General features: G+C 47.4%; 1 protein-coding gene across 2 annotated transcripts in view; it reads right to left on the bottom strand.

The window, feature by feature from the left end:
• MARCHF4 (membrane associated ring-CH-type finger 4) overlaps nucleotides 1–5,015 on the bottom strand; it is a 105,701-nt gene extending 100,686 nt beyond the window's left edge. For both annotated transcript variants that reach the window (XM_032114758.1, XM_032114759.1), the window contains exon 1: nucleotides 2,742–5,015. In XM_032114758.1, the coding sequence (XP_031970649.1) occupies nucleotides 2,742–3,203 (462 nt within the window). In that variant the 5' untranslated portion in view covers nucleotides 3,204–5,015. The remainder of the gene's footprint in view (nucleotides 1–2,741) is intronic.
• Between the last annotated feature and the right edge of the window lie 7,637 nt (nucleotides 5,016–12,652).

The following is a 12,652-nucleotide window of genomic DNA, read 5'->3' as shown; positions in this document are numbered from 1 at the left end:
ATCATGCATGTTGGGTGATCATAAATTTAAGGCAAAAATCCCTACCAATTTTATTTTGCATTAGATATTAAATAAAACCTACTTGCAAAGCCAGACTACTAAGAAACCTTTTTGGCTGTTGTTTTGGTTGGGATTTTTTTTTTTACATCAAAACAGGATTAAAACATCTTTTGGAGACTCACTGTCATTTTATCTGAGTAAATAAGCTTAGAGCGCCTAACAGTCAATTTATAATGAAGGCTTTTGTTCTTGTTACTGTGATGCAGCCCTGCAAATTTGCCCACAGCTGCAGCAAATTCAGATGGTTTTGACAGGTAAATAAAATACTGTTTAGATCTGTCATTGTTATTAATCTGCAGAGTAAAGAACTAGCAATTATATTTTGTTTCCAAGCAGATAAATTTTCATTATGGTCTTGGCAGGGGTGGTATAGAAGAATGTGCATCTACGACTTTTACAGTTGTGAGGGTCCAAAACATGGAAAGTCTTTGGTCAGCTGTTGAGTTGTAAAACAAATGGGAAATAAAAGGCTAAATCAGTAATAAACACCATAACAAAAAGGAACAAGGAATGTGGGATTTAGCCCTGTTGGAGTTTTATTGACATAAGGGCCAAATAAACCAAACTGTGGGTCTTGACATCAGCTGCACCAATTCAGTGCTCAGTTATTCTGAACTGTACTTCCAGGAAGCTGTGTCAGGATCTGGCTGTGCTTTAAACCCCACAATGTGGGCTTCCATAATGACCTGTGCTTCCCAGCTGCTGCAGGGCAAAAGGTTTCAAATACTTCTCAAGCCATGCTGATGAAGAAAAAATTATTTGTGGAATAAGCTACTGCTCAAGGACAAGTAGCAGAACCCAGCTGCAAGTATCTTATTGTATTGGTCAGGAACTGTGAGAATCAAAAAAGAGAAATCCTGGTAAAAGTCTTATGAGATGCCAGTCACGTCTGCCCAGCTCCTCACTCAGGTACACTGGCAGATGGTCAGCAAATAGTCTCAGTTTTACAATGCAACCTACACTGGTTTTCAGTGTGAAAATTAGCATCCAATTATTTTCAAGCATTAATGTTCTCCAAGGAAGCAAGCTACCTCTATTTTAATTCTGCTTAGGCTTTATTTGCTCTGACACGTAAGCCAATCTCGCAGGTGCTACGTCTTGTGTACACAGGCAGAATGGCAAGCCAGGGAAGGGTACTAGAAATGTGAAATAATGCAAATTCCCAGGAAGTGAATTGCATGGCTTCCAACTTTTAGAAGAGACAAGGACAAGACAAGCAAGAGAGGAAGGTATACAGTATCTCCAAAAAAGAATTATTTCCTCCACTCCCATCTGAAAGCCTATGGTGAAAACTGTGTTTCACAGCTATCTGCCAGCTGCATAAACCATTAGAGAAGGCTACAGTCCATTTAATACTGAGCTGTGACCTATGGAACCCTTGGTATGACACATCCAGCAGGGCTGTGGATATTGGGATCGGTTGGTGGCAGGCCCGGCTTCTCCCAAGGAAGAATGGAAGCCCATTCCCCACTTATCGCCACTATCCTCAAACTAACATAAGGGAAGGCACAATCATTGCATTACAGGTGTAGGCAACTTTGGGAAAGGCAGGATGTGTACCTGAGCACAGCCACTTTCAAATGAGAACTGCCTTTCTCCTTAGCAGAGCACACAAGTCCATGAAGGGGAAAGAAGACCTGAGGTAAAATCCATTCAGCATAAGATTTCAATGTACCACCTTACATGCCAGAATCTGTGCCCAAAATAGAAATAGTCAAGTTGAACTTTCCAACCCTTTCTTATGCAAGGATCCCCTATTATGACAGGTAATGGAATTATCCTGAGTAATAATGGTTATCTGCGCATATGGGCTTGATCCCACAAGCAGAGGTCTGCAGCCTTCCTTGCACCTGCAAGCTGTGTCATGTCAGGTACAAATGTTGCTGCGTACCTCACTGTAAGGAAGTTGCCAGCCTGAAAATACACAAGATGCTTTTAATTGTCATTAAATATGGAGAATAATGCTCTAGGGCAGCATCTTATGTTCTATTATGGTTGCATTTGTTTCATTCTCCTGTGTGGTGAAGGGAAACTTCACTGGCCTAACCTCAATCTGTACCACGGTGCATCTCAAGGCTGCAGCTTCAGCAGGTACAATTGTAGCCAGCCGTGTTTCTCCTGCAGATAGTGCAACTGGGAGCATGGGAGCAGTGGAGCACCTGCACAGCTCCTACTAGCCATCCCCCGGGAACCACTGAAGTGGGGTTGTCTCCTGCCACGTGTTTTGTACAGACTGAAGTTGTATTTTTAAAAGCAAAGAGCACATTAAACTCCTCCTTTGCATCACTTTTGGAATCATCGCAACCGGGTACCCACAAAGCACCAAACAGCCTCCCTTGCTGAGATGTGCTCTGCTCCATGAAGGTGTCAGCGTGTCCCTCCTCCCATGCCACAGCTGTACGGCTCTGACGCTGGGCATGAGTGCCCGGGGCAAGGCTGGCAGCAGAAAGAATGGAGCACGCCTCCACCCCACACCTATTGGAAAATACTATCGAGGTGCAAAATCCTGGAGCCCGGGGCCCGGGCAGAAGGCAGAGCCCCCTCTGAGTTTGGGGTCCCGTTCCGGGCAACAGGGACACACCCCCGCAAGCACCAGGCCCCGGTTCCCTCAGGCTGGAGCATCGCTGCCACCGGGCCCGTCGCGGCCCCCACCCCAGCGCCCACCGCCCGCGGTCGCTCACCTGCTCGGGCCCCTGGAAGCAGATCCTGCAGAGCGGGGTGCGGATGCCGCTGTCGACGCTGCTGCCCAGCGAGTAGCGGTCCTCGGCCTTGCCCTTGCCGAAGTCATCCGAGGAGGTGCTGCTGGGCAGGGAGGCGGGCGGCTCCCCGGCGGGGCTGCCCCACTCCTCGGCAGCCGGGCTGCCCGCGCCGCCGCCGCCGCCGCCCGCCGCCCGCCAGCCGGGCCCGCGCCCCCCGGGCGGTGCGGCCCCCGCCGCCGCCTCTGCGCCGCCGGGCATGGGGAGCGGCGGCGGCGGGGAGGGCGGCGGCGGCGCGGGGGGTCTCCGCAGCAGGAAGACCTTCAGGTCATTGAAGAGCATGCGGCAGCGGCACTTGAGGAGGCCTTGGTTTCGCAACATCTGTCTCGGACGGAGGAGCCCGCAGCAGCAGTAGCAGAAAATGCCCGCGCCGGGTGGTATTAACATGTGCCTTTCCTTGGCAGGCGGGCACGGGGGGAAAGAAAAGGGCAGGAGCCGGGCGCCCCGCGGCCGGGGGGGCTCCGCGGCGGCCGCAGTGCCGGGAGGGCTGCGCTGGCCGCCGGGGAACGCACAAAAGCAGAGCCGGAGGGCGAGGGGGCCAAGTCCCCGGCAGCCCGCTGCAACCCGGCGGGGACGGCAATTGAAAAAAAATCCACACCAGAAAAAAAAACCCGACTCTGTGCTGCCGGGGGATCCTTTCCCCCCCTCCACAAGTTTGCTTAGAAATCAGCGGGAGGAGGAAATAAATCTCCCACGCCCGAGGGTCCAGGGGCGCAGGCGGCGGGCTCGGGAGAAAGCCCCCGATCAGCTCTCGCAACTCCTAAGCCTGTAAAAACGAAGGGTCCACGTCTCCGGTGGGTGTGGAGAGGAGGGAGAATATGGTTCTCTCGACAGTATTTGGCATCTCAAGTAATTTTCCTTTTTCTTCTATTTTATAATAATTTTTTTTTCAATTAAAAAGTAAAACCCGATCACAAGAATCCCAGTGTGCATCCAGACAAAATAGCAGCTGGTCTGGCTATCAAAATGCAAAACTGGTAGCTGTTGTTATTATCAAAATTGCCTCTTTGACAAAAAAGACCTTCACATTGTTTGTGGGAAAACACCCTACGTTTTCAACACTGTACTCCCAGGTGGCTTCAGATTTTACCGTTGCCTGTAAAAGATTTCATTGTAAATATTAAAAGTCCGGAAAGAAATGATTAGCATTCAACGAGCTTAATCCCAGATGTACTGAGACAAATATATTTCTATATATATAATATATATATCATATATATTTTATATATATTTATATATTCTGACCTTCTCTATTCCAGCAGCTGTCTGGACCACAAAAAAAAAAAAAAAAAAAAAGAAAAAAAGAGCGAAATTGATGAGGGAAGGCGGCTGTATTATTCCCTAAGCTGTTACCATCCTGGACCAAAAACCCACGTCGAAATCGGATCTATTCTTCGCATGTAATTGACCGGGGAAACGTGGATCTTACATGGTCACGTTTCCTTTCCTCCTTTCACAAAACAGGAACGTCATCAAACGCACTGGCAGCTTGTACAGACCATTGTGGATGGCGAGGCGGTCAGGGCTCTATCAGCAATTGCAGGGACCTCCTTTTGATGCATTGGACGAGGCTCCTTCTTTCTCTCCACCACCGTCCCCACCTTCATTTTCCTCCCCTTCTGTCCTCCTCCTGCTCTGACTGTTGCTCTCTCTCACAGGCATTGACATTCAACCATCGCAAGTCTGTCGCACTCTCGCTGGCAGGGAAAAAAATCCGAGCAGATAATTCTCTTCTTCCTCCTAAAAGGCTCGGATCGAGCACAATGCGCCAGACACATGGGGCAGCATGGCTTATTTTTCGTGCGGTTCCTACCGCTTTGGCAACATCGAGCTGGTGTGTGCGTGTGTGCCTTCCTCCCTCAGCAGCAGCCTCCTCTCCGCTCTCCCATCCGGCTTTCCGTGATGATGTTGCTGTTGCTATCTCCCTTGGATGCAATGGGGAAGGCAGATTGTTTGCAGTGCGAGCGGGGATTTGCAGGAAGGGAGGGGTGGGACGTGGCCGCGCTCTTCTCCCTCCCCCGGCTTAAAAAAAAAAAAAAAAAAAAAAAAAAAAAAAAAAAGGAAAAAAAGGAGAGAGAGAAAGAAGAAGCAAAAAGGCGGGGTGAGAGGGGGAGAATCAAAGCGAGGAATGGAGCCCTTCCCAACCTTTGATGCCCCGGGCTGCCGGCTGCCTGCGAGAGCCCACGCCACGGAGGAAGGGAGGAGGGGCGGGGAAGGGGCTGGGCGGGCGCTGCGGCTTCAGCACCACGGGGCGCGGACAGCTCCGCGGGGCGGGGCGGGGCGGGGCGCGGAGGCTCCGCCGGCGCTGCGCCCGGGCCCGCCCGCCGCCCCCTCCCTGCCCCGCACCGGCCCTGCCGAGCCCCGCACCGGCCCTGCGGAACGCGGCCCCGCCGCCGAGGGGCAGCCGGAAGGCGGCGATGCCTCTGCGCCCCGGCGTGTTCCGGGCGGGTTTCCACCTCCCACCGGCCGCTGCGGGGACCTGTGACACACGGGAACTTCCAGGGGCAGGAGGCAGAGGCCGCGAGTGCGGCGATGTCTCGGGGAGTGGTGCGGGTTTTACAGGTTCCCAGCAGGAAGCCGAAATCCCACCAACAAACTTTTCCCTAGCAGATTAATTTGTTGCAGGGGATTTCACGGTCTAATAGCTATGATACTATTATTACATTTTACTCCAGCAGCATTTTTTGCTGATAGATTTGTTTTGTTTCAGTAGCATGTATTTCAGTAGAAATATGGGTTCCTTGTAGCCCAATGGAGGGTAAATATGACTGAACACTATTGCTTAATTAGAGTTTTGCTGCAAGTAATGAATGGATGCCAAGGCCAATAGTTTTTACTCTCTCAGCCTGTTAGAAAATTTTAAGTAGCAGCTGCTGGAGGCCATTAGTTTTTCTCTGCAATCATCAGCAGAAGTGGCTTTCCCCACACCATCCAACTATATGTGTCCATGCAGACCCATGCAGCCTCTGAATGCAAGGGGATACTTAGGTCTCCACTGGGGCTTGCTATTTACCATTCCAGCTGGAACAGCTGACAAAGGTGCTGAGTTTGATGTGGACCACAAGTATTATTGATACAGATTATCGATACAGTCAGTCTTTGCAATATGGCTAATGTCAGTGCAATGTCTCAGCTCAGGAACCAGTGAATACCTGTGAGATGGGACACACCTCTTGGTGCCTGGGTTTGACATCATGTCAATGCCATTGAAATTTCAGTCTCCTTAATTTGGTTTCTTCCTTAAACTTCTCCCTCAGGAGGCCATTGCACGCACCAGTTTGGGTTCTCTAGCTGGTCTTGTACACAAGGTCTTCATTGGCAGTGACCCAGGCAATACCACTGATAAATAACCTCATGTCTCTTAAAAGCTGTGCTGGACCCTGGACAAGGATTTGAAATTGTTTCCCGTAGAAAAAGACACGACGTGCATAAACCACCGTGTCATGATTAGAAGAGGAATCTATGTTGTTACCTAATTAAAAAGGAGCAGACTGATTATTTGCTACAGGAAAATGAAACCAGCATATACAATTGATTTCCAGGAAATAAATTACACATTGGGATGCTTTAAAACATTCATCAAGGCAGCCTGCCATTCCTCAGAAAAGCTGGGCAGATTTGCCAGTGTGGCTGTCTACAATATATTTAAGGCTTCTCAGAATTTCATATGTGTCTAATGGGGTCATTAGAGAAATAATAATGGAAAGAGCATTTTAGAGACTTCCTGTGTGTGAGACAGGCTGGCTAGAGGCCGAGCCTCTGTGTCCATGCTACATGGCTGGTGGATGGCTTTCCACCACCACCCCCCATGCTTTTTATTGCTCTCATCTTCTTGTCTTGGTGTCACCAACATTTTCAGAATGGTTCCATCAATAACAGAATTGGAGAAAAAAATATTGTTGTCATCCTTTGCTTGTGTAAAGCATCTTTCATCCTTTTCTCCTGCCCATGCCTGATTTTACAGAAAGGATATTCTCAGGGTAGAGGAGATCTCTGGGTTTTAATGTATGGGCTGTGTGCCCAGAGAGTTGAATGGCTGATAAATGTGACAAAATAAATAAAACAAATAATAAATTGGAGGTGCTCCTTATGCTTCCCAGAGGTGAGTGGGTACTATTATTACTGTTTTGGTAAATGGGACAGCTGCCAATGTTTTCACACTTGGATGCTGCATTTAGGCCCCTTGGTATGGATCAAGGCGCCTTGCTTAAAACACTTGCACTGGAAAGAGCTGGCCCAAGACACTTTGGTGAGATCCCAGTGAGAGTCAGGAGCTGTTAGGAAGCCAGTTCAGCCTTCCTCATTTTGCTCCACAAGAAGCAATGTGCAGCAAATGATGGGCAGCACCTTCTTTTGCAGAAGGGCCTATTTCTGGGAGTTTTGATCCATTGTCTCTTGAGCCCACTAACAGGCAAGAGGTTAACATTGGGAGGATAAGTATGGGAGGCATCAGCTCTGGCAGATACTACCTCTGCCCTCCTCAGGTACAGAAAGAGGAAGAAAAAACACAACTCAGTCAGCTAAGAGTGGAGAGCTCGTTCCTCTTGGTTGCTTACATCGAAGCTACTGACTGGGAAATTAGGTGGGGAGACATCCAGGCATCTTGGTGCAGACCTGCAGGCCTGTTCGTTATAAAAGGATTCAGGTGTCAGGCTGCAGGTCGGTCTCACAGCAGACACTCTAACACTGGTTATCTAAAGCACAGTGTGGGCCCATTTGCCCTTAGCTACTCCCTCAACAAGGACGAAAAAAGTATTGCTATTCATGTGCCTCCTCTTCACCTCTCTGTACAAGCCATCGCTCGGTGCAGAGGGGGTGGAGGAAGGAAGAAAAAGAGTGGCTAGAGCTGCATCAATACTTGATCTGCCTGTGTGGCAGCCTGATATAAAATCATACCAGCAAATTTTTTTTCCATGCTGTTGGGTCAGGGATTTTAAAAAAATGGCAGAGATAGTGAGAGGGCAAATGCAAGCAGGAAAGCATTATGTGGACTGCAGCTGAACAGCTCGATCTCAGCACACCAGTCATTGTGCACAAACACGTGAGAGACAGACAATATAAATGCTGATGTGGACAGAGAGGATCAGGGAGCCAGAAAGCTGCCAGAGAAACATTCCTTTGTGTTTTCCATCTCTCAGGAAGTAAACAGTTACCTAAACCCATTTTCATGCCCACCTACTCGGTCAATAGCTGCACTGCGCCTCCTGCTCCACTTACAGCTCCTTAATGGTGTGGAGGAGCTTTGATTGCCGTGGTGTGGGCCCCATCCCTCTGGCAAACCATTACTTAAATCCAATACATCAAAGGTTCCTACTGCTCTCTCAGTGATGGGGAGCTGCTCATCAGCTGAGTACCCTCTGATTGCTTGTCACAGCCAGACTTTTCTAGTTCTTTTTCCCGGATGGAGATATTAAAGAAATCTCAAGTGATGTAATTACCATAACTCAGTTGAGGAAGCTTGTGGGCAGATGCAGCCAGGGGCTGGAGGGAGCTTTGTCACTTTTTTTTGGGTCTTTCTTTCTTTCTGGGCAGTTGCAAAGTGCTGATGCAAAGGATGTTGCTGCTGGAAAGCTGGGCTGAGCAGGTGGGGGTTATGCATCTTCTAAACATTCAGAAATAATCCACATATTGATTGGAATGATCTTCTCAGAGGAGATCACAAATAATTTCTACTGTGTTGTGCCTTGGTATATGTGCTGTCTTGGACTGGAGCAAAAGTCATCACACTCTGCACACAGGGAGTTCCTGTGCTATTGCTTTTTCCACAAACAGGGACTGAACTTCCACTTGCTCTCTTCCTGGAAAAATCATGGTCTGTCTCTGAGTTGATACAGAGAAATTTTTTCTACTTCCATGGCAGCTTGCTCTCAACAAAGGGAAGAAAAGGATTGGTTCTGTTTTGAAAAATCAGTCATGTCCAGCAACAGGACCCCAAGCAAAGCAAAGTACAACTGCACATCTTTTTCCCTGGGTTCAGGAAGAAATCCAGGTCTTTGTTTTATTGAGCCTTCCCTACAAGCAGGCTTGAGGCCAGTCAATGTGCAGGAGAATGTGGGTAAGAAGATACTATTGCTGATGAGGACAGCCCCCACCTTTCCTCCTTTAGGCTCTGGATTTAAAATTCAAACTTGCAATGCCACAGCACTTCTCTTCAGGACTAGACAACCTCAAATATGGAGCTTTCCTGGTAACAAGTCCTACACTACCTCCTACAAAAGGAATTCCTTGTCCCCTTGGATGACTAGTCAGAACTGTGACTGGAATAGAGCAGCTGCAATAGATGGTGTGTTTCAGGATATCTTCAGAAGGCATTCAGCCAAATGCTGAGTGGTTTTAACTATCCAGGAATGTTGTAATTGTCATGAAATCGCAAGCCTAAAAGGACCTGGAAATTAGACATTAAAAAAAAGAAAAAAAAGTATGTAATCAAAAGTCCCCTGGATATTTCCAGTATTCTCCTAAGTCAAGTCAAATTTGTTTCAAGTCTCTAATTGCATTCTCACATGTGTGTTATTTTAGCAACACACAACAGTCCTAGAACTAGCTTACACTTGTCTGACAGGGGATTTAGAGAAAAAACAATGCTGTTAAACAAGCCCATTAGGGGCCGATCCTGAGACATATTCCTGGCTCTCCAAATCCAGGTGAATGGAAAGGATCTAGCATGTCATCTGGCATTTGCTTAGTTACTGGGATTCATCATCAGACACAGTGACACTTGAGGATGTTCCCCCTAGGACCATCATCTGGCACAACACTGCCATACTCAGAAAAAAGCAACAGTTTTGTATGGGAAGATTGAATGTCTGTCTGCAGGAGGACCCATACCTGGCATAAAGGGGTCATGCATGGATACACCACACCAGGATGTCCAGGAGGCTGATCCTATGAATACTGTGAATCCTGTGCTGAGCTGAGATCCTTCTTGAGCAACAGTTCTCCTTCAGTATAATAAACATTTTGGACATTTGAGACTGTTTCTCCAAATTCTTACCAGTATGTATCTTAGGATTTAATATCTTAGGCTGCCCAGCTAACCTCCCCATCTACAGCAGCTTGCTTCTGGATCAGCAGGCAGATACACACATACTGCATAAGTACAGTGCAGGTAGTGAAGTTGCTTACAGCCAGTTAACCTTCTTTGTTTCATCAGTAGTAGGTGAGCTTCCACGTTGGCAGAGGCCAAGACACAGACATGAGAAGAAGACCTTTTTAGGTGCCTCCTAAGCGATCTCCATTGCATATAATGGGTCTTGAGAAGAGCAGAGACACTGGAGATCAGAGAAAGGCACACTGAAATACATTGCAGGAGGACATCCTAGTGTCTCCCTGTGCTGAAGAATTACCCACCATGTGCACCGGCTCCACATCACTTTCACAGAAGAAGGCAGTAGGCTTCCACATTTGCCTGGAAATGTCAGGTACAAAACACTGGGCTGACCCACAGTCTGTTAAGATCCTGTGTTGTCTTTCTCTCTTGCCTTGAGTATGCTCCAACGCACATCAGAAACACAAGAAAGCTCCCAACTGTTGCTAATAAGTGCACAAAGATTCCACTGGCAGGTGTCGCTCTCCTTGGTGACCTCTCCCTGCACCTTTGCACAAGGCACAAGTGTAGTGTCTGTCAGTGAATGAACTGAAGATTCTATCAGAAAGAGAGGAGTGTGGATTTAAAGGCAGGGCTGTTGGAGGTGGCATGGTGCAGACAATGAAAGAATAGGGAAATAGAAGAGTGGTGAGTGAGAAAAGTTAGTGGATTTACACCCATGGAAACAGGAATTGATTTTTGACCCTTGCATTTCTAAGGAGCATCCTCCGATAGTACATCAGAATGGAAACTGTCCTGAAAAGGAGGTCTTGGCCTTGCACGTAGCCCAGACACAGTATTTGAAAGGGAGCTTAAACATCACATTGATACTCTCCCAGGGCCTCAGGAGCACAAGGAGTGAGAGACTGCTACATCCAAGTGATGGCCCAGATCTACTGCTTCCTAATGCACTTTATGTTAATTAAAGGGAGTTTTCAAAACCATACACATTTTCTTGCCAAGATAATTAACTGATTTAGAAGCTTATGTAGTTAAAGAGTTTTGTAATTACATTTTATTGTGGGGGAGCATTTTAGGGATGGATGCTGCCACAAGCTGAACACCTCCATAAAGGTAGTGAGTGCCTGGGTTTCCCTGTGGGAAGAATCCTCAGTGCTGATGAGCTGGAAATCTCCTCTGGTCTTTGGGCTCATGAAGTTCTTAATGACTTGGTCCCAGTAGACTGAAATACTCAGTCTCACAGACCCTAAAAGGAAACCCTCAAAAGCACTGGCTTCTGAGCCAGTGTCTGCATGTAGGCAGCACTTCCATTCTGCTAAAGGGGCTTTTCCTTCCTGACAGGCTTGGGCTCTCTCTGGTGATGTTTTTTAACCTTCAGGCCATAATGCAGATGACTGTGGTGATGGGCTGACTAATACCAGCCCTATCCACCTTAAGACTAGTGTGGTCTCTCTGGATCTTCCTCCCAGACAAATGTTTGCTCTCATTCAAGAAGAGGGGGAAAACACAAGCTGTCAACCCCAGGAAACACTTCTTTCCCTGTATCATCCCCAAACTCACAACCCTGCCTTCCTGACCTGTCCTGTAAGGATGTGAATAAATTCCTGGTCCTGAAAGCACCTAAGCTAGATGGGAAGAGCTACAACCCCTTTGATTTGTGTTGGGAAACTGAGGCACAGGCAGGTGAATTCCCCCTTCGAGTCAGCAGCAAAGTGCTGCGTAGGTAACTCTTTTACCTCATAGCACAGTTCTCTTTGAGAGCAATTTGCACATCCTTGTGTGATGTGCAAATAAGAATGCATGCAATATATCTCTATTTTTCTTCCCTCTTTTTATGACTGAATAATCGCACAATCTTTCTTCCATGCAAGTTTGACTGCTCCTGTTTATTGCCCCCTGGAAACGGGATGACAACAGCCCATGGCTCCTCCACAGCAAATCACAAAGGTCTCCTAAGCAGAGAATTATGCCCGTTGGAGGCAATAAACAGCAGAAACAGTAGAGTGACTAAGCACCAAAGATCCTGCATTTGTGTAGAAACTAGCAATGAAAAGGAGGCAAGGATGCCCGAGAGGATAGTGCCTTAGGAAAAAAGTTTCCAGCATTTTCTAAAAATGAAGGTTTCCGTGCATAAAACACAGGACAAATTTGAACCTCATTCCACTGTTAAACCTGTGTGATCCTGGGTATGGCTTCACGCTAAGCATCAAGACTTAATGAAAAACTGGAAAATCACAGGAGAACTGGCCCAGAGTACACTGAGATATATTCTCCTGCTCTCCCTGAAGTTGTTTGGGTGTGTGGTATTCAGGAGAACTTGCAGACAGAGATGGAGTCTTTTCTATCTTAAGCCATCATGTGTTGGGACACTGTTGCTGAGCACACCCCTGACTGGCTCTGATGTCCTTTGGGAAACCCTCATTTAGGCAGAAAAGGATTGAGGGATCTCAGCACAGGATACTGCCTACATGGTCTCTTTCCTCTGAAGCAGAGCTGCACCTGCAGTAGCACTGGCACCATGTGATCCCGTAAAATCACTGTCCCAATGAAATCCTGATGTAAAAAAAAATTAATCTCCTTTTGTTCTCTTCCCTGGCCACCTCCTTCCTACATTTTTCTTCTTGATTCATTTTTATGTTCAGTGGTATAAATTTTCCAGGTCAGTGCTAAGTCCCTTGCTTGTGTGATCTTTACATACCAGCAGACATATGCAGAGAGATGAGAGGAGACCAAGTGCAAATCAATCCATCCTGCTGACACTTTTATTTATCTATTTTCTTTCCCCATC

Source organism: Corvus moneduloides, chromosome 7, assembly GCF_009650955.1.
Source record: "Corvus moneduloides isolate bCorMon1 chromosome 7, bCorMon1.pri, whole genome shotgun sequence".
In the NCBI taxonomy this organism is placed as follows: domain Eukaryota; kingdom Metazoa; phylum Chordata; class Aves; order Passeriformes; family Corvidae; genus Corvus; species Corvus moneduloides.
This window is presented reverse-complemented; position numbering and strand designations above follow the sequence as displayed.